We start from the raw sequence: 19,635 nt of genomic DNA, 5'->3' as shown, positions 1-19,635 counted from the left end.
TTTGGTGATTTTTAAATTTTTTTTCTATTTTTATTTTTTTTCCTTTGCTGGGTGCATTTTTTTCTTTTCTTTTTTTTTTCTCTTTTTGTCTTCCCTCATTTTTTTTTATCTTCTTTCTCTTTTTGGTAGTTGGTACCAAGTTTTTTCTTCCTTTTTTTTTATCCTTTTTATCTCCAACGACAACAGAATAGATACTCAATCTACAACAAGCTGTAAAGTGGAGACTAGTTACACTAGTATTCTGGGGGGTAAAGGAGGGAGATATGGGATACATGCTGGGAACAGGGGTGGAGGGAGGACAACACTGGTGGTGGGAATGCCCCTCATTGATTGTCACTATGTACCATAAATAATTCTGTGAAAGATTTGTAATGCACTTTGGTCACAATAAATATTTATTAAAAATAAAGAAACAGCTGAATAGTGAATCTGTACCCTTCCAGTTATTTCACACTAAAAATCACATAACCTCTATCAACTTCTATTAATTAAGTATACTTAGAATGCAATATGACAATTGTGAAGCATCATGTAGAAGCTTAAAAGAAGAGCTTTGAATGTATGAAAAGTTTTTAGTACTCTTCCTAGAATTTAGTAGCTGTTCAATTTGAGTAGATATTATGCAAGTTTGTTTGTTACAAAGTACTTTGATATAACCCCATTAAATTTTAATCACTTTTAATACAACTGTGGGAGAGGCATTTTTGTCCCTTATTAAAAATAATTTAACTAAAGCTCAGTAGCAGGTTTGCAAGCAGCTGGTACTGTGGAAAAGATTTACAGGTAAATGCTGTTTAATCTCTACTCCTTTTACAAATGGATAAAAATAATGCTGGAAGTTGGTATGAGAAAATTTCTTTTACATAAAATTGTTTTACTTCTTGTCTATTTTCATTCAGTAGTGGAATCAGATGACAGAATATTCTAGAGCTACATATATTTATCTGAAAGATATTTTTCTAATAAAGAACATCTGTAAGGGTCTGTATCAATAACAGGATACAGAGTAAATCCACAAAATAAAATAATGATAAATATCTTCCAAATATAGTTAGGTAAAAATATATATAAACCACAATATTCTTATAAATACCCTGGTGTGTTATGAAGTAGAAAAATATAGAAAGCTTTATCTACAAAGTTTTCTTCTGACAGTGTGTAAGAATTGGGGAAAAAATTGTAAAGGTCAGGTCTAGGGCTTCCAAATTTGTAAAGAAAAACTGTTCATGTTTAAAACCACTAAAATGTTTTTAAAATATACATATTCAAAATATACTGGACACCAAGAAAAAAAAGTGACACGCCTTCTCTTCCTCATGGTAATCACAGATAATGAAACATGGGTGAGGAGAAAGAAAATGACTGTGAGAGTTAGTCAAAGGCCTGACACATTCTGCATCAAGAACTCCTGATAGTACTAATCGATGGTCAGATAGTCCTCATGAAGAGCCATGTGAAAGTATTTTTAATTTGTGAAAGGTGACTTGATAATTACTTTAGAATTTTTTAAAAACATTTTGAAACTGCTTAGAGAATGCAACATTTTAGATATTCCATATAAAAACATTAAGTTTTGGTTTAAATAACTGATCAAGTAAAATTGCCTCAAATCCATGTCAGTAAAGTATGCTCTCTTCTGTTTTCTGGACATGATTGTAATGTATTATATTATTCTTTAAATGATGTAATTCACTAGTGAAACTACCTAGCCAGGGATCTCAAACTCACAGCCTGCGGGCCGTTTGCGGCCCTCCGTACAACATTTTGTGGCCCTGCCCTAGAGGAATCTTTTTTTGTTTTGTTTTGTTTTAGTTGTTTGGGTCACACATACCCCAATGTTCAAGGCTTACTACTGACTTTGCACTCAAGGATCACTCCGACTTCACCTCCTGCGGCCCCCAGGTAAATTGAGTTTGAGACTGCTAAGTAGCTGCTCAGAAAAATGAAGTCATGAAATTTGCTTATATGTGAATAATATAGAGATTATTATACTGTGAATTGAGTCAGAGGGAGTGAGATAGAATAACCTCATTCATTTGTGGGCTATAAGAAAAATACAAGACGGCAGGATATAAGAAGAATAAAAGACAGCATGGTAATAATATCCTAAGACAAGAATTGGGCCACGAGGGTCAGTTCATGGTAGAAAGCTTGCCATAAAGTGGTGAGTGCAGTTAGATTAGAGCCGGGTCCACTATGATAATGCTAGTTGGAACCAATGACTCCAGACAAGAACTGGGTGCTAAAAGAGGGAAATTACCCCTTCATTAACAATAATGCAAACCACAGAGTCAAAAAGTAAAGACAGACAGACAGACAAACAGACAGACAGACAGAAGTAAAAAGCTTACCCCTAGAGATAGGCAGAAGGGTGGGTGGTGGGAAAGAAACTGGGAATATTGGATGCAGAGAAAGGGCATTGGTGATGGGTGGTATATATTCTATGACAGAAACTCAATCATAAACAGTTTTATATCCACAGTGCTTAAATATAAATAACAATTATAAATTTTAATTATAAAAAGATGTTAAATAACATTATGGTTGTTTTTATTAAAGTTATTACCAGAAAGTCAAAAAGTTTAAATTCAAAAAATTGGCATACATTTTAGAATTGTAAGAAAATGCCAATAATTTTTGCTTAATGGTGCTGGGTTCTTAAAATACACTTCACTAAACACATCTTCCATTCCTCTTTATCTCCCAAAGACAAGCTTGTGCTCTAAACCATCTTGTTTATATAATGGCTACTGAGTGATTAGATAAACATTGTAATTAAATGCCCTCATCCAGTAGTCTTTGCTTTTATTTCAAGGCTAATGGAGGTGATTGGTCTTCATTACACAAAAGAGCCCATAGCTGTCTTCTGGAAAACATAATTTGGTAGAACTCCCTAAAACATTACTGCTAATTTTAGTTCTGAGTTGCAGATGCTCTCCTTTTGTCTTTATGGTTACTATAAGTACCTTTCAGTGTATGCTACACAGTAGTGGTTTGCATATCCTTCCTTCCTCCCTTCTTCCTTCCTCCCTCCTTCCTTCCTTCCTTCCTCCTTCCTTCCTCCTTCCCTTCTTCCTTCCTTCCTTCTTTCCTCCTTCCTTTCTTCCTTCCTCCTTCCTTTCTTCCTTCCTCCTTCCTTCCTCCTTCTTTCCTTTTTTCCTTCCTTCCTTCCTTCCTTCCTTCCTTCCTTCCTTCCTTCCTTCCTTCCTTCCTTCCTTCCTTCCTTCCTTCCTCCATCTTTCCTTCCTTCCTTCCTTCTTCCTTCCTTCCTTCCTTCCTCCTTCTTCCTTCCTTCCTACTTCCTTCCTTCCTCCTTCCTTCCTTCCTTCATCCCTCCCTCCTTCATTCCTCCTTTCCTCTCTCCTTCCCCCTCCCCATTTCTTTCTCTTATTTTTTCTCTCTTTATTGAGTAAATAGTCCCCTATATGACTCTATAGCAAATTAGGTATTAAAATCAGGCATAGAAAAACATATTTTATATGTAGAAGCTAAACATGTTTTTGTAGTGATTTCTTAATTCTATTTCAAAAAGTATATTAATTCTAAAAATAACTAAAACCACAAAATAGGATTTTATGAAACTTAAGTGAAAAAGAAATATCTCATAGTTCTATATAGATACTGAAATTTGATGCATTTCTTTTAATAGCTTTTGTTATGAAAATTTCCACATATATATATGACCATAAAATTTTTATCTGTATATTGGTAAAAGCAAGCAGTTCTATGTAGCTCATAGTTCTTTATAATCCTTTAAATAGGTGTGATATAATTAATTTAGTCATTATTTTATTACTATAAGTTTGTTTCTATCACAATGCATATTTAAATGATAGAATGCTATGTCTTTTGGAACACAAAATGTTCCATTATTTGTATTTTTATTCTTAGAAGATATTCTCTAAGTACTTTTCTTTCTGACAAATAATTTAAATATATAACTATATCATAGTTTTTTTTTTAAGGTCATACCCGGAGGTGCTCAGGGTCTAATCCTGGCTCTGTGCTCAAAAGTCGCCCCTGGCAGGCTTGAGAGGACCCGCTGTGCTATCACTCCAGCCCCAACTAAAATCATTCTTATCTGAATTGTATTTTCATTCAAATAGTGATATACTTTCTTGGACATCTAACCATACAACTTGGAGTATGTTTAACTCCTGTGACATGCGCTATCTTTTGTGTGATAGCATTTACATTGATTATAATTAAAATTCTTAATCTGCATAATAGTTAGTGTCTAATTTTCTCATTTATAAAATGTTCCGAAAGGAAAAGGGCCCACATTTGTGCTATAACATTTAAAGTAAATATCTGGCACATATCAGGGGTCGTTTTTGTCAATGATTTAAAACTTTTTTGTAAAACAGAGTATTACACTGGCCAAAGTGATAGGACAGAATATAGGGCACTTGCTAAGCATGCAGTTGATGCAGGTTTGATCCCTGGTATCAGCAATAGTCTTGTAAACTCTGCCAGGAGTGATCCTTGAGTCCAAAGGCAGGAATAAGAGCCAGTAATAAGCCCTGAGGACCACCATGTATGTAAAAATAAATATTTTTTCATGCAACCATTATGTACAAACCCAAGTATCAGACTAAGACCTATGAGAAATTATAGAAATATATTAGTTATTGCTTTTAAAGTATAAGAATAATTTATATGAATGATTATAATATTTTCTATTAATTTAATTTTGTTATAGCAAAAGTCTAATGCTAATTATATTGTGTTCCACTTTGGCTATATCTTATGTCTTATCTCTATCTTCCCCCTTTATTCTTTAATTCAATAAATATTTTTCATTCAACCATTATGTACAAAGGACATCTTGAAAAAAATCAATTCATCCTTGGAAGTACAGACTGTATCATATTAATCTTATAATATGAATAATATAAGAATAGAAGATCAAGTAGATAGTGAGGGAATCAACCAAGAGAGTGAATGCATGAAAAGTATGGCAAATCTATTAAATATTGAATCCTAATCTACCTTAGATTTTTGTAGGTTACTGTTATAGGAAGTCAAATACTCTAACAATTATCATTTTCTCCTAATTTTCCTATTTAATGGTTTGGGGATTTCCAGAAATAAAATTTATTCTTAGAGACTATGAAATAATTTGTACATACAATTTGTACATATGCACTTAAACTCCTTTTCAAACATACAAATAAAAAAGTTTTGTTCACAGATTTATCTTCACTTAGAAAAATAAACTCACCGAGAAAAAATTTACACTCATGTCAAAATCCAATAGTGGGAAATTATAATTGAAAGAAACACATATATGCTCTAATAAAATCTAAAAAATCTAAATTACCACACAAATATATTGTTCTTATATTTATGCTTTTCAACCTTCCATTTTACTATTCTTATATTTATGCTTTTCAATCTTTCATTTTACTTGCTTTTTTTACTGTTTTTATATTCATGCTGCTCAATTTTCCATTTTACTATTTTTTAACTTTTTTACTCTAATAATATTAATTTGCAATGATATAAAATAATAATTCATAAAACTTGAATATATTTTAATATTAATCATAGGAATTATTTTTGGAAAACTAGTGACCTAAATTGTAGTATACACCAAAAAATGTTCAACCAAGTCTTAATATAGAAATCATCTTAATAAAAATTTCAAGGATGGGACAGTACCCTGGACAAAACAAGCTTAGATAGATTTATGGTGCCTGCAAGTGTGCAAACAAACATCCTGCTAGAGCAGAAAAGGAAACTATTATAACTTCATTTCTTTCTTTTATTTGAAACTTTTTTCTTTATTTAAACATCTTGATTACATAGATGATTGCGATTAGGTTTCAGTCATGTAAAGAACACCCCCTTCACCAGTGCAACATTCCCACCACCAATGTCCCAAATCTCCCTCCATCCCACCCCACCCCCACCTGTACTCCAGACAGGCTTTCCAGTTCCCTCATTCATTCACATGATTATGGTAGTTCTCTGTGTAGTTATTTCTATAACTGCACTCTCACTCTTTGTGGGGAGCTTCATGAAGTGAGCTGGAAGTTCCAGCCCTCCTCTCATTGTCTCTGAGGATTGTTGCAAAAATGACTTATTTTCTTAAAACCCATAGATGAGTGAGACTATTCTGCGTCTCTCTCTCTCTCTCTCTCTCCCTCTGAGTTATTTCACTCAGCATGATAGATTCCATGTACATTCATGTATAGGAAAATTTCATGACTTCATATCTCCTGACGACTGCACAATATTCCATTGTGTATATGTATAACTTCATTTCTATATATAAAAAGTATTTGCCGATTGCTTATAACCCTATGGCTACAGCTATGTAAATATTCCAGCCTTTGTTTTCCATGTATATATTGACTTTTAAAGAATGGCCCTCCATGGTGGAATCCAGAGCAGCATGTGATGCTGTCCTAAGTAAAAAAGACAGGCATTCTTGGGGATATTCAGCTGACCATTTTGCTTGGACAGTCACCTTGTTTGACTCACTCTCTGCAACCAACTTCAGCTGAAGAAACAAAGTTGTAGAAACCATTTCCACTTTTTTTTTTGTTTTGTTTTTGGTTTTTGGGTCAGACCTGGCAGTGCTCAGGGGTTACTCCTGGCTCTATGCTCAGAAATTGCTCCTGGCAGACTCGGGGTGACCATATGGGATGCCGGGATTTGAACCACAGTCCTTCTGTATGCAAGGCAAACACCTTACCTCCATGTTATCTCTGGAATTTTGATGCCTAGTATTTTAAAGTCAGTTATTTTACTTAGGGAGATAGAGACTCTTCTGAACTTGTGTGTTTTTTATCCCAAAATAGAAGTGATACACATTAATATTTATTGATTTGTACACCAATTAATCAATGGCACAGGAACTGATCTGGACATTGGGAATGCAATAGTAAAAACAGTTTAAATTTTCTCCTCTCATAGACCCTATCACTCTAGTATAGGAAGCGGTAAAGCATCAGAATTATAAGTAGTAGTATTATTATATGGAAACACAATATTCCATGCTCTTAAGAATACAAAGCTATGGAAAGCCGTATAAATTGCTGGTAGAAATATATATGATAGGATCACTCAAGTTTTATATAGAATCAATGCATGCACTTTTTATATATTTTTAGTTGTCACATGATTTCCCCATAATACTGCCAAGTATAAATCATAAAATTTTATAGATAAATTTTATTAAGTTTAATAGATCAGCAATATTCCAAATAAAGATGTACACATGAAGCAATATTGTTTTAAATTTTCCAGTTGTGACTAAAGGTACAGACTATGATATATACATACAGTAGAATAATACAGATACTAAAGGCATATCAACTATGTTTAAGAAAAAGCAAGTTGGGGCCAGAGATATAGCATGGAGGTAAGGTGTTTGCCTTGCATGCAGAAGGACGGTGGTTCAAATCCCAGCATCCCACATGGTCCCCTGAGCCTGCCAGGAGCGATTTCTGAGTGTAGAGTCAAGAGTAACCCCTGAGTGCTGCAGGTTGTGACCCAAAAAACAAAAAACGAAAACAAAAAAAAAGAGCAAGTAGATAAGTTGGTAGGAATGGAAGGGTGATAAAAGTAATAAAGGCAATTAAGAAAGACATCTGGAAATGGATCACACAATACCCTGAAGTGTAAATATAGGATTTGAGGAGAAAGGACGAGATCTGTCTTGGGTTTTAAAATATAAAATTCTGTCAATTAAATAAAGAGTCCCAAGGGACAGCAAATACAAAATTGGGGACACCATCTGAAAAGCATTTGAAATTACTAGGAAGAAGATTATGAAGGAATAAATGATGTTAATGAAATATTCCCATGTTATGTACAGAAACATTCTACTTGTTGATAGGTCTAGGTGTGAGAAAGAGTAGTGAAAAAAAATCTATTAGCATGAAGAGCTGAAAGGAAGTGACTGTTATTAATAAGAAGAAAGATATAAAAGTTTCATTTTTATTTTTGTGCTTGGGTTATTTCCAGATATGTACTATTAGAAATAGTTTTCCCTTTCAATTCCAAACTCAGGACTAAACTATAAGCATTAACTCAGTACATGAGTTTGCTAGTACTTTCATACCAGAATACTGAAGATGGGGTGGTTAAAACAACAGATTTTCTCACAATTTTGATGTCTGGAAGACACAAATCAAGTCCTAGTATGGTTGGATTCCTGGAAAACACTGCTTAGTTTGCCTATGGGCATCTTCATTCTGTGCCTAAATTTCCGTTTTACTCTGTATTACAAAATGATATGCCTATGTGCCTAAAATTTCCCTTTATACATAGACTAGGGACCCTCCAAAACAAGATCATTTACCTTTAACAAGACTGTGTCCTAATACAGTAAAAAAAAAAAAAAAACAAAGTACTAAGTGATTAAATTTTTTATTTTTATTTGGGCAGATTATATCTTTCAAGTATTTGGTTCATTTCATTTAGTTTACCAAATTTGTGGGTTTAGTGCTATTCATAGTCTGGTTAGATGTTTATAGATTTTGTTAAAGTTTTCAAAAAAAACCCCAGTTTTTTATATTCTTAACTTTCTCTACTACTTTCCTGTTTTGAATTTATTTATGATTTAAATATTTCATTCTTTATTTTTTTATAATTTTTATTTCCTAAGATGTAAGCACAGATAATTAATTTCAGATTCTTTTTCTTTTCTAATACATGAACCTAATGATGTTTCTGCTAATTGTTTCCAATAAGTATCAAACATTTCTCTAAATTGTTTTCATCTTTTGCTCAAAATAATAAACTTAAAATTTACCATCTTAGTGTAAATTAATAAGTAAATATTGAAAGTTTAAAAATTCACAAGCTTCAAATGGGGCTGTCTTTTTGGGTCTTTCCCAGCATCCTCTGATCCCAGTGCCATTGCTGAATCTTTATTCCCTGGGGACAGTGAGACCTGTTTGGGTGGGAAGAAACCTAACTACAGGAACCTGACAGCAACAGCCGTGATTGTGAAGAGCTTTAACTGGGACCACATAGAAAGACTTTGGGGTTAGACAACCTAGTATGCCTGGAGCCTGGAGTTGGTCTTATGCTAGCTAGAATACTTTATGGGTAAGATGTCCCTGTTTTTAGGCAAAGGTTATTCCCTTCTATTTCTCTCATATTTTTCTGTGCCTATGCAAACAACAACTGCCATACACACACTTTTTTATTTTATTTTTTATCTCTTATCTTTAAAAAAAGAGCTTAGTAAGTGTTTACTTCTGCTATTGTATTAATGATTTTATTGGAAATAAATAATTTTCACAAATATACTTGTTACTGAACTTGTTCTTTCTTTTTTCTTCTCTTTCATTTTATTTTTTAGTTTTTCTTTCTATTTTAATAAGTTTGTTTTTCATTATATTGAAACAATTATATTATGGTCAGTTATGTCAACTATGTGAAGAATTTTCTTTAAATAAAATTATTTTAAAATTAAAATTAATAAATAAACAAAATTCACAAGCTAGTGTACTGATTAATAACGTACTGTTTAATAAGTAGTACTTTCACCAGTGGAAAATTTATTAGCTATTTTCTCACTACTTGAAATGTGGCTGATAGGTAAATAATAAGAAGTCTTCTCTTTCTCTTTCTTTTCCCTTCCTCTAGTCCCACCCTCCATCCTTTTCACTTTCCATTCACCAATCCCTCTTTTTAGATTTTTTTGCCATTACTGATTATGATAAGTACTTATTTCTGGCAGTGCTCATGTATTACTCCTTGCAAGGCTTAAGGGATCATATAAGGTTCTAGGGATCAAACCAGGGTAAGCTATGTGCAAGGCAAGTAAGTGCCTTACCCATTATAGTTTATCCTGAATTGAAAGCAACTTTTTATTAAATTTAGGCTCTCTGGATTGATAACAGCTGAAAATTTCTAGAGTTTGAAAATTTACGTAATTTTTAGATTCTAATATTTGTTCTATATTTGTGCTGATATGGCAGTGTATGTTATATTGAATAAAACATAAAAGATTAGTAAATTAATCATTATTCTACTCAAAATATTACAGTATATATTTTGAATCTTACATAAGAATATTTTATTCTATTTTCAACATTCCTTAATATCAAGTAAACACAGAAAAAGTTTTTTTGATAAATGATTACTTACTGCTACCGTGGCATATTCAGTTTGATTGTGTGATGTAATGTATGTATTCTTGAAACTAAATTAATTATCATGACACTTGGCTCTTGGCACAATGCAAGGAAAGCTTCTAGCTTCAATGGTAAAGTCTACATATAACCACATTATAAAGTTAGATTGCTAGATAAAACAGGGAAGTCTTAAAAATCAAAGACATTTTGTTACTCTGTAAAGTTATAAGTTAAAGTAAAGCTGAAGATAGGGTGCTCCAAAATAAAATCTAAAACATAGATTCTAGATATTAAACCTCTGAATATTTTAAACCTGAACCAAATATATGGCAGCATAAGCACATTGGGTTTTCAAAGACTATAATCTCAGAAATACTCGTTCCAATTATATATTTTGGGAGCCATACCTAGGAGTACTTACTGCTTACTCTTAGTTCTAGTAACCAGGGATCACTACTGGTGGTACTCAGAGGACCAAATAGGGTCTGGGAATTAAAGCCTAGTTGGCTGCATGCAAGCCATGCACTCTATCCACTGTTTTATGACTTGAACCTTTATACATTTTTAGGATCATTTGGCAAATGTTATTAGAGCATGTGACCAGGATTGTCAGTAGAAATCTTCATGTGACACTTAAAAACAGCATTGTGCACAGCAGCATATTGTTCACAACAGAATATTGTAAACAGAAGTAACAACAACAACAAAGCAAAATAACAGAGAGTCACCTGGTGACATTGCCTTTCCCCACCTGTCATCAAAATCTGTATTTATTACCTGTTGACTAAAAAAAAGAAAGATGTTTATCTGTGACATTGTCATAAGGCTTGGTGGCTCTGCCCAACTCCTCTCCCACTGAGCTGTGAACATTAACACATGAACACTCTTCCCCCTTCCACCTGACTGCAGAAAGCAGGAGCAAGCAGAGATTCAGAATGCTGACAGGAGGGATCTGAGCAAGTGAAGCTGAGACATCCTTTAGCATCAGCCCTCCTTCTGCAGTTAATCAACAAGCAGGCTCCATACACATCCACTCAGGATGTCTAGACTAGACTAGACTCCTTCAGTGTTGAAAAAATAGTGCTGGGGTTTAAGTTGCTTAATTTGCATGAGGTTGACTGCTGTTTGATCCCCTAAAGTATGATCTGCAGAGTACTTAAAGGAATAACTCCTGCTCAAGAGCCAGGAGTAATCTCTGCATATTACCTGGTATGGCCCCAAAACTAAAATCAAACCACCAAAACAAAACTAGACATTCACCACTATCGTCCACATAGCAATGAGACAAACAATAAAGAAGCAACAATTAACCAGTTCCGTCAAAAGTCAGAAAATGTCCCCAACTACACAAGAGATCACAAACTGAAGATCCTAAAAGAACACAAATTAAATATCCTAAAATAACAACAGCAACAATAACAAAACTATAATGGGGCCAGATAGTACATTAGGTGAGATGCTTACCTTGAAGTCAACTTGAGTTTGATCCCAGATATTGCATATGAATTCCTATTCCCCACCAGGTGTGACTCCTAAGCACAGAGCAAGAATAAGCTCTGAGCAGTCAGGTGTGATGTGGCACATCAAAAGCAACAGACAAAACATATACATAATAAAAGAAATTATCAGTAAATAGGCCAAAATAGAAAACCACACCAGTGTGTTCAGAAATAAGAAACTGTGCAAAAAAAAAAAAAACCATACAAAATTAAAAGCAGAATTAAAAGCATTGAAGCAAATGTCAGAAATTCATGCATAAGTATTAGGAAAAATAGTGTATAAATAATATGGATTTCAAAGAGCAAAAATAGGGTTGAAATTTTGGTGGAAGAAATTACATTTATTAATTTTCACATTCTGAGGAATAACTCATAAAATAAGATCCAAGTATCTCAAAAAGTCCTAAACAGAATAAATTTAAACAGAGGACACCAAAATACATTTAAAAGAAATTGCCTTCAAAAATTATGTTGGGAAAACTGCTTAGTATTAAGTATACACATTAATACACATAAATTAGACTCCAACTTCAAAACATATACACACAAAGGCTAATTCAAAATTATTAAAGACCTCTCTTTCAAATATATTCATTAAATATATTGAGGAAAACTTTTTCTGGGAGAACTATCTTCTAAGGAATCCAGGAGACCATTCAACTGGCAGAGAAAACAAAAGCTAAAATAAACAAATGCAATTCTGTCAAACTTAAAAGCATCTATATAACAAAAGATATGATGTCTCATATCAAAAATCATCCTAGTAAATTGGAGAAAATATATATAATATATGAATATTACACTAATTTTAAATGTATATAAACACTCATAAAAATCACAAACAAATGATGGGGAAAGGAGCTAAACACTTTCTTGAAGAAGATATAAAGGTCACCAATAGGCATATGTAAAACATATCTATAATCACTATTATCAAGAAAATGTAAATCAGTTCTGCCAACACCACTTGTTGAAGAGGCTTTCCTTGCTCCATTTAGGATTTCTTGCTCCTTTATCAAAAATCAGGTGACTATGTCTGGGAAACATACGCTGAGTACTCAAGCCTATTCCACTGAACTGAGGGTCTGTCTTTATTCCAATACCATGCTATTTTGATATCTATTGTTTTGTAATACAGTTTAAAGTTGGGAAAAGTAATGCCTCCCATATTCCTTTTCTCAAGGATTGCTTTAGCTATTCGAGGGTGTTTATTATTCCAAATAAATTTCAGAAGTGTTTGATCCACTTCTTCGAAGAATGTCATGGGTATCTTTAGAGGAATTGCTTTGGGGAGTATTGCCATTTTAATTATGTTAATCCTGTCCATCCATGAGCAGGGTACATGTTTCCATTTCCATGTGTCCTCTCTTATTTCTTGGAGAGGGTTTTATAGTTTTCTTTGTATAGGTCCTTCATGTCTTTAGTCAAGTGAACTCCAAGATATTTAAGTTTGTGTGGCACTAATGTGAATAGGGTTGTTTTATTAAGTCCATTTCTTCCCTATCATTATTGGTGTATAAAAAGGTCATCAATTATTGTGAACTCAGACCCACAGCTAACATCATGTAAGAAGGTAAAATCCAAATGAATTAAAGACCTTGATATCAGACCTGAAACCATAAGGTATATAGAACAAAACATAGGTAAAACACTCCATGACATTGAGACTAAAGACATCTGTAAGGAGGAAACAGCACTCTCCAAACAAGTGGAAAAAGAGGTAAACAGATAGGAATATATTAAGCTGAGAAGCTTTTGCACCTCAAAGGAAATAGTGCCCAGGATACAAGAGGCACCCACTAAGTAGGAGAAACTATTCCCCCATTATTCATCAGATTAGGGGCTAATATCCAAAATATACAAGGCACTGATGGAATTTTACCAAAAAAAAAATCTAATCCCATCAAAAAATGGGGATAAGAAATAAACATACACTTTGTCAAGGAAGAAATACAAATGGCCAAAAGGCACATGAAAAAGTGCTCTACATCACTAATCATCAGGGAGATGCAAATCAAAACAATATGAGGTACCATCTCACACCACAGAGATTGGTGCACACCACAAAGAATGAGAATGAGTAGTGCTGGCAGGGATGTGGAGAGAAAGGAATTCTTATTAACTGCTGGTGGAAATGCCGTCCAATCCAACCTTTATGGAAAGTGATATGGAGATTCCTCCAAAAACTGAATATTGAGCTCCCATATGATCCAGCTAGACCACTCCTAGGGATATGACCTAGGAACACAAAAATACAATACAAAATTTCCTTCCTCACATCTATAGTCATTGAAGTGTTATTTACAATAGCCAGAGTCTGGAAACAACCAAGATGCCCTTCAACAGATGAATGGCTAATGAAACTGTGGTACACAATGGAATATTATGCAGCTGTCAGGAGAGATGAAGTCATGAAATTTTCCTATACATTGATGTACCTGGAATCTATTATGCTGAGTGAAATAAGTCAGAAGGAGAGAGATAGACTGAGAGTAATCTCACTCATCTATGGATTTTAAAAAAAATAAAATACATTTTTGCAGTAATTCTCAGAGACAAAAGAGAGGAGGGCTGGAAGGTCCAGCCCATGACATGAAGTTCACCACAAAGAGTGATGAGTGCAGTTAGAGAAATAACTACATTGAGAACTATCATAACAATGTGAATGAATGAGGGAAGCAGAAAGCCTATCTAGAGTACAAGAGGGGGTGGGTGGAGAGGAGGGAGATTTGGGGTATTGGTGATGGGAATGTTGCACTGGTGAAGAGGGTGCTTTTTACATGACTGAAATCCAACTGAAACCATATTTGTAATCAAGGTGTTTAAATAAATTTATTAAATAAAAGAAATGTAAATCAGGAAAATGTAAATTAAAATTACATTTATACAACATTTCACAAAGGGCAAGAATGATGTAAATAAGAAATAATGGGAAAACCTATGTTGAAATGATGGAGTGAAAGAAAGGAACCATCATTTATTGTGTTTGGATTGCTGTATGATCTAGACCTATTGAAAATGGTGTGAAGACTTCGCATAAAACTAATAACAGGGGCCTGAGCGGTGGCGCAGGACCTAAGGCATCTGTCTTGCATGTGCTAGCCTTGGACGGACCTCAGTTCAATCCCCCTGGTGTCCCATATGGTCCCCAAGCCAGGAGCTATTTCTGAGCGCATAGCCAGGAGTAAACCCTGAGTGTCACCAGGTGTGGCCCAAAAACAAACAAATGAAAACAAACAAAAATAATAACAGAACTTCCATATGACTTAGAGGTTCCACTCCTGAGCTTCTACCCCAAGAACACTATAAAATTAATCTGCCAGGAGGTATGTACAACAATACGCATCATACATTAGTCATAATAGCCACAATATTGCTTAACAATAGATGAGTGAATAGTTAAATGTATACATGTATACATATGTGAAATATACACACAATCAAATTTTATTTTTTGGTTTTTAGGCCCCACTCAGTGATGCTCAGGGGTTACTCCTGGCTTTGCACTCAGAAATCGTTCCTGGCTCGTGGGGACCATACCGGCTGCTGGGGATTGAACCCAGTTCTGTCCTGGGTCAGCCACATGTTTTTAAGTGATGCAAAAAAGTAAAATCATGCAGTTTATTGCAACTTAAATATAATGGGAAGGTATAATGCTAACTGAAGTGAGTCAGAAGGAAAAGAGGTCTCATTCATATGTAGAGTACAAAAAAATAATATACTTATCTGCAGAAAGAAAATAATGGTCATATTTGATCAGATTCTTCAGTGATACTGAAAGCAAACTATTGAGTAGGGAAACTAAAGCAAAGTCCAAAGCTATTAGGGTATCTTATCAACGTCACATTTTCTGGGAAAACTATTCATCTCCCTGTTTCTCTGATGCCCATTTCAGTGCCTTGAGACACTAGAAACTCATTATCCGTCAGGATGTGAAAGTCTTCCCAGCTCTTCAACCTTCTAATTTTGGTTGAGAAAAGCACATGACCAAAGGAACACAGTGACTAACATGCATTTGTATTCAGTCTTCAAATAATTAGGTTTCAGATACATACACTATGATTAAAGCATGACTTTAACTTGGGGATCTTTTTTTAAAGGCAGAGATGGAAACTATCATCTTTATCATGATGACAGGCAGGAATCACAAACACAAGAAGCTAATTTTGTTTCCAAATTGTTCTTGGAATTTTTGTCTCATTTAATCTCATAATTTTCCTTATTTCATCTCTAAACTCCTGGGAAGTTGTGATTCCAGTGGAGACCTACTCTCTCCACCATCACTATTTCTTTTCCCTAGTCCCTATTTTTTCAAACACACATATTTTCTTTCTGTCAACAATGAAGTTCATGTGATCTTTGCCCTCTTTAAAAAGCATTGTTTATCACCCTCTTTGACAGCAAAATGAGCCATGGATACTGTATCAATTTACTGCCAACTACTCACCCAATTTTTTGCAAATTGCATCTATTTGCTTCCCTGTCCTGCCAATAATCTTTCTGAGAGTGAACAATAACTTCTTTTCCATATACTGTTTAATCTCTACCAATCGCTTTAAGACTTCAAGACACACTATAGTACCTTGCCTTCTACAAACTGACATTCTCCACTACTTTTTATAATAAATACTTTTTATAATAAGTTTATAATAACACTTTGTAACTGCTTTTCTATCACCTTCCTCTCTCCCTCCATACTTACTTCCACAACTTACTGATTTCCTCTGATTTTTTTTTTTTTGGTATTCTATGTCACTTCCTCAAGAAGTCTATTCTTAATCCAAATTGTGGATTAGACTAATTTCTTTCTTTCTTTTTTTAATTAAACAATCAAACTTTATGCCTCAAGTTCTGAGAGAGAAAAAGGCAGCAGAAGGAAGGAAATAACAATAGAAATGTGGGACTAAACAGGCAATTGAAAGTATTTATGAAATTAAGTTTGGTTTCATTTTCGTTTTGTTTTGTTTTTGTTTGAGAGCTACATCCTGCAATGCTCAGTAGTTATTCCTGGCTCTGTACTCAGGAATCACACCAAACTTGTTGTCCTGGAAACCATATGGGATGTGGGGGAATAAAAGTAGGTTCATATGTAGGGTATAAGGCAAGTGCCTAATCCACTGTTCCATATTCTAAGCTGGGTTTTTGAAATAATAAATTAAAAAGGCAACTTTATAACTGGAACCATTAAAAACAGGTCACAAAATAATAAAATTAACAATTACATCCTAACAAATGTTATGGCCTAGAAGAAATGGTATAATTCCTAGAAACATACAGTCTAATGAAGTTGGTAGCCAGGTAGAAGCTCCTGGGCAGTAAATTTCAGGATGAAGAATAAAAAAGTCACAAAACCACAAAGAAATGCGCTTTCTTCCTATGGCACCATAACATTCTGTACCACTAACTTAACACAGAACTTACTTCACTGTGTATTTGTCTCCATTACCCACAGAACTGGAAACTCACTGAAGACATTAACATTTGTGTTTTTTTTTATTAGTTATCATAGTTTCTGACATGTGGTAGGTTTCAACTCCAAGCAGAAAACATTATTTCCACAATGATATTCAAATTAATGATGCTTTTTTTAGTCAGCAAAAGATAAAAGAAGCATAAATTAATAGTAGCCATCATTCTGATCTGATCAAACTGCTTTTCCCATCTGCCTACTTTGAAGTGCTTCCTAAACCCTAAACACAACATTCTATTTGATTTTTATTAGGAAAGTTATTTTGTATTTCTCTTCTAGCTTTTTATTTGCCTTGGGCATAAAAAAAAGTATATGGTTCAAAATGATTTCTAAAGACAAAAAAAAAAAAGTCAAAGCATAAAAACTATGTTATTTCAACACTGTGCCATTACATAATTCTAAGCAGAATTTTTACAATGGACTATTTGGATCTAATTTAAACTATTTTAACTTTTAATACTAAACAAGAAAAACTCTTATTTAAAGAATGGATGAATGGTGCAATGACAGATAAGGAGAGTATAACTCTCAGAAAAAAATTTCCTCAAATAGTACATAATAATATGTACAAATATAAAAATATTCTAAAATTAAATCCAAAAAGAAAAATAACGTATACCCTTGTAAAGTATATTCCAGAAATACTGTCTTAGAAATTTCTAATTTTCTATATTAATCTAGAAAGAGTAATAGGTATAATCCCACCTTTATTTATATGTTTTAATAAGCATCAATTGGAATTTTTTGAGGATTTTTAACATAAATACAATAAGTACTAAAGCAAAATTTTGACTTAGTTATTTTTTCAAACAAAAAGCTAGTATAGTTAGAATCCTGTGAATTTCATTTAATACAATGTTCTAAATGTAAATAAATTTTATCACTATGTTTATTTCATTTATAAAAATTATAAAGGACCAGAAAAAAATAACATGAATATTAAAAAATATTAGTATTACAAAGCTGATGTTAAATATTTTTATATTTTCAAACATAGAATTAATACAACTAGAACCCTATGAGCTTCTTTTAATGCATTGTTCTAAATGTAAATTTTTGTGTTACACTACGATGTTTATTTGAAATTTAGTAAATAAAGGACCTAGAGAATGACCAAAATCACATGTATATTTAATAAATCATCTATATAGTAAACTTGACCTTAATTTATTATCTAGATATTAGGAATACTTAACAAACTTCAATAATATATACTTGGCATAGATAGTAAGAACCCAACTATCAGCTATGTGACAGAAATTTTTAAAATATCTGTCCAAGCTGAAAGTTCAGAATGTAGATTATAAAAACAAGTTAATGCATTCTATCCTGTATCTATTAAGCAAGTTCCACATAATACTTAAAAAAATGGCTGTACTTTTTTTCTGGTTTTTGGGCCACATCCAGCAGCACTCAGGAGTTACTCCTGGTTCAGAAATTACTCCTGGCAGACTTGGGTGACCATATGAAGTGGTGGGAATCTAACACGGATTGGCAATGTGCAAGGCAAATGCCCTACCCTCTGTGCTATCACTTGGGCCCCATAACAATGGCTACAACAGGGGAAATAGTACTTACGAGTATTGTGTCAGCAGTTCCAAATCATTATGCATGTTGATTGGATATGATTCACTGAGTTCAAATAACTTCTCTAAAGCTTCATATATGAAAATGATACAAATCAGAGAAGCAAAAGCTTCTTCAGTAAATCTAGTAATATAGCAGACAAGGGAGCTTGCATCAGTGGCCACAAGTATGATGCACAGCGTTGCAGTCCAAAGTCCAATGCTAGCTCTTAAAGATAGGTATGAAAGCCCATATTCTCTAGAAGGGAGAAAGAACAGTGGAGAGGTCATTTAACAGGTTATTACTATTTGAAATAGAAGAAATCTAAATCAGGAAGTGAAAGTAAATAACGACATATCCCTTAAAGATAAAAGCATTTAAACATTCTCTAAAGGTGACATCTAAGAGCACAAAACAAAAACTGATTTCTGAGCACTTAGAGCAAAGGGTTTGGTGTTGAGAGAATAAAATTTTGAATTAATAACATATAACAAGAAAACAAAATATTTTATTTTTCCTTTATTTTCATGGAGAGACAAAATGGCAAACTGCATTAAATCAACTAACTCTAACTCTCCCAAGAGACCTTTAAATTTGATGTTTAGATAAATATAAATATAGTAGAGAACAAAATTTACTAAAGACCAAGAACATATAATACTTACTTGCAAAATTTGAACAAAATTTTTTCAAACACCAAAACTGGTCCTGTACTGCCTAGTATGGTAAGAGGCTGCCCACCAAAGAGAGAATAGGCTATCCCAGTCATGGATGCTCCGAAGAGAGACTCAATAGCACTCTGTGTAGAGATAGAAATGGTTCTGTTATTTAAGCAGAATGTGTAGCTATTATTCTAGGTATAAAACACATGGCTATGTTCTTTTTCCTTTACAGTAAGAACCTGGGACAGGATGTGAGGTAGGAGGATAAGAAAATGGGCAGACAGGCAGTAGAAAATGCAAAGTGGTTAATGGGTGCATAAGCTCTTCACCTCACTTAC

At 33.6% G+C, this 19,635-nt stretch overlaps 1 protein-coding gene across 1 annotated transcript in view; it reads right to left on the bottom strand.

Moving 5' to 3' along the window:
* The window catches only part of SLC4A10 (solute carrier family 4 member 10), a 337,987-nt gene that overhangs the window by 65,474 nt on the left and 252,878 nt on the right, over nt 1-19,635 (bottom strand). The window contains 2 exon segments of the mRNA XM_049773345.1: nt 18,648-18,893; nt 19,301-19,434. Coding sequence (XP_049629302.1) covers nt 18,648-18,893; nt 19,301-19,434 — 380 coding nt within the window.

Source organism: Suncus etruscus, chromosome 5 (assembly GCF_024139225.1).
Source record: "Suncus etruscus isolate mSunEtr1 chromosome 5, mSunEtr1.pri.cur, whole genome shotgun sequence".
Lineage (NCBI taxonomy): Eukaryota > Metazoa > Chordata > Mammalia > Eulipotyphla > Soricidae > Suncus > Suncus etruscus.
The sequence above is the reverse complement of the archived record's forward strand: the minus strand, read 5'-3'. Positions and strand labels throughout refer to the sequence as shown.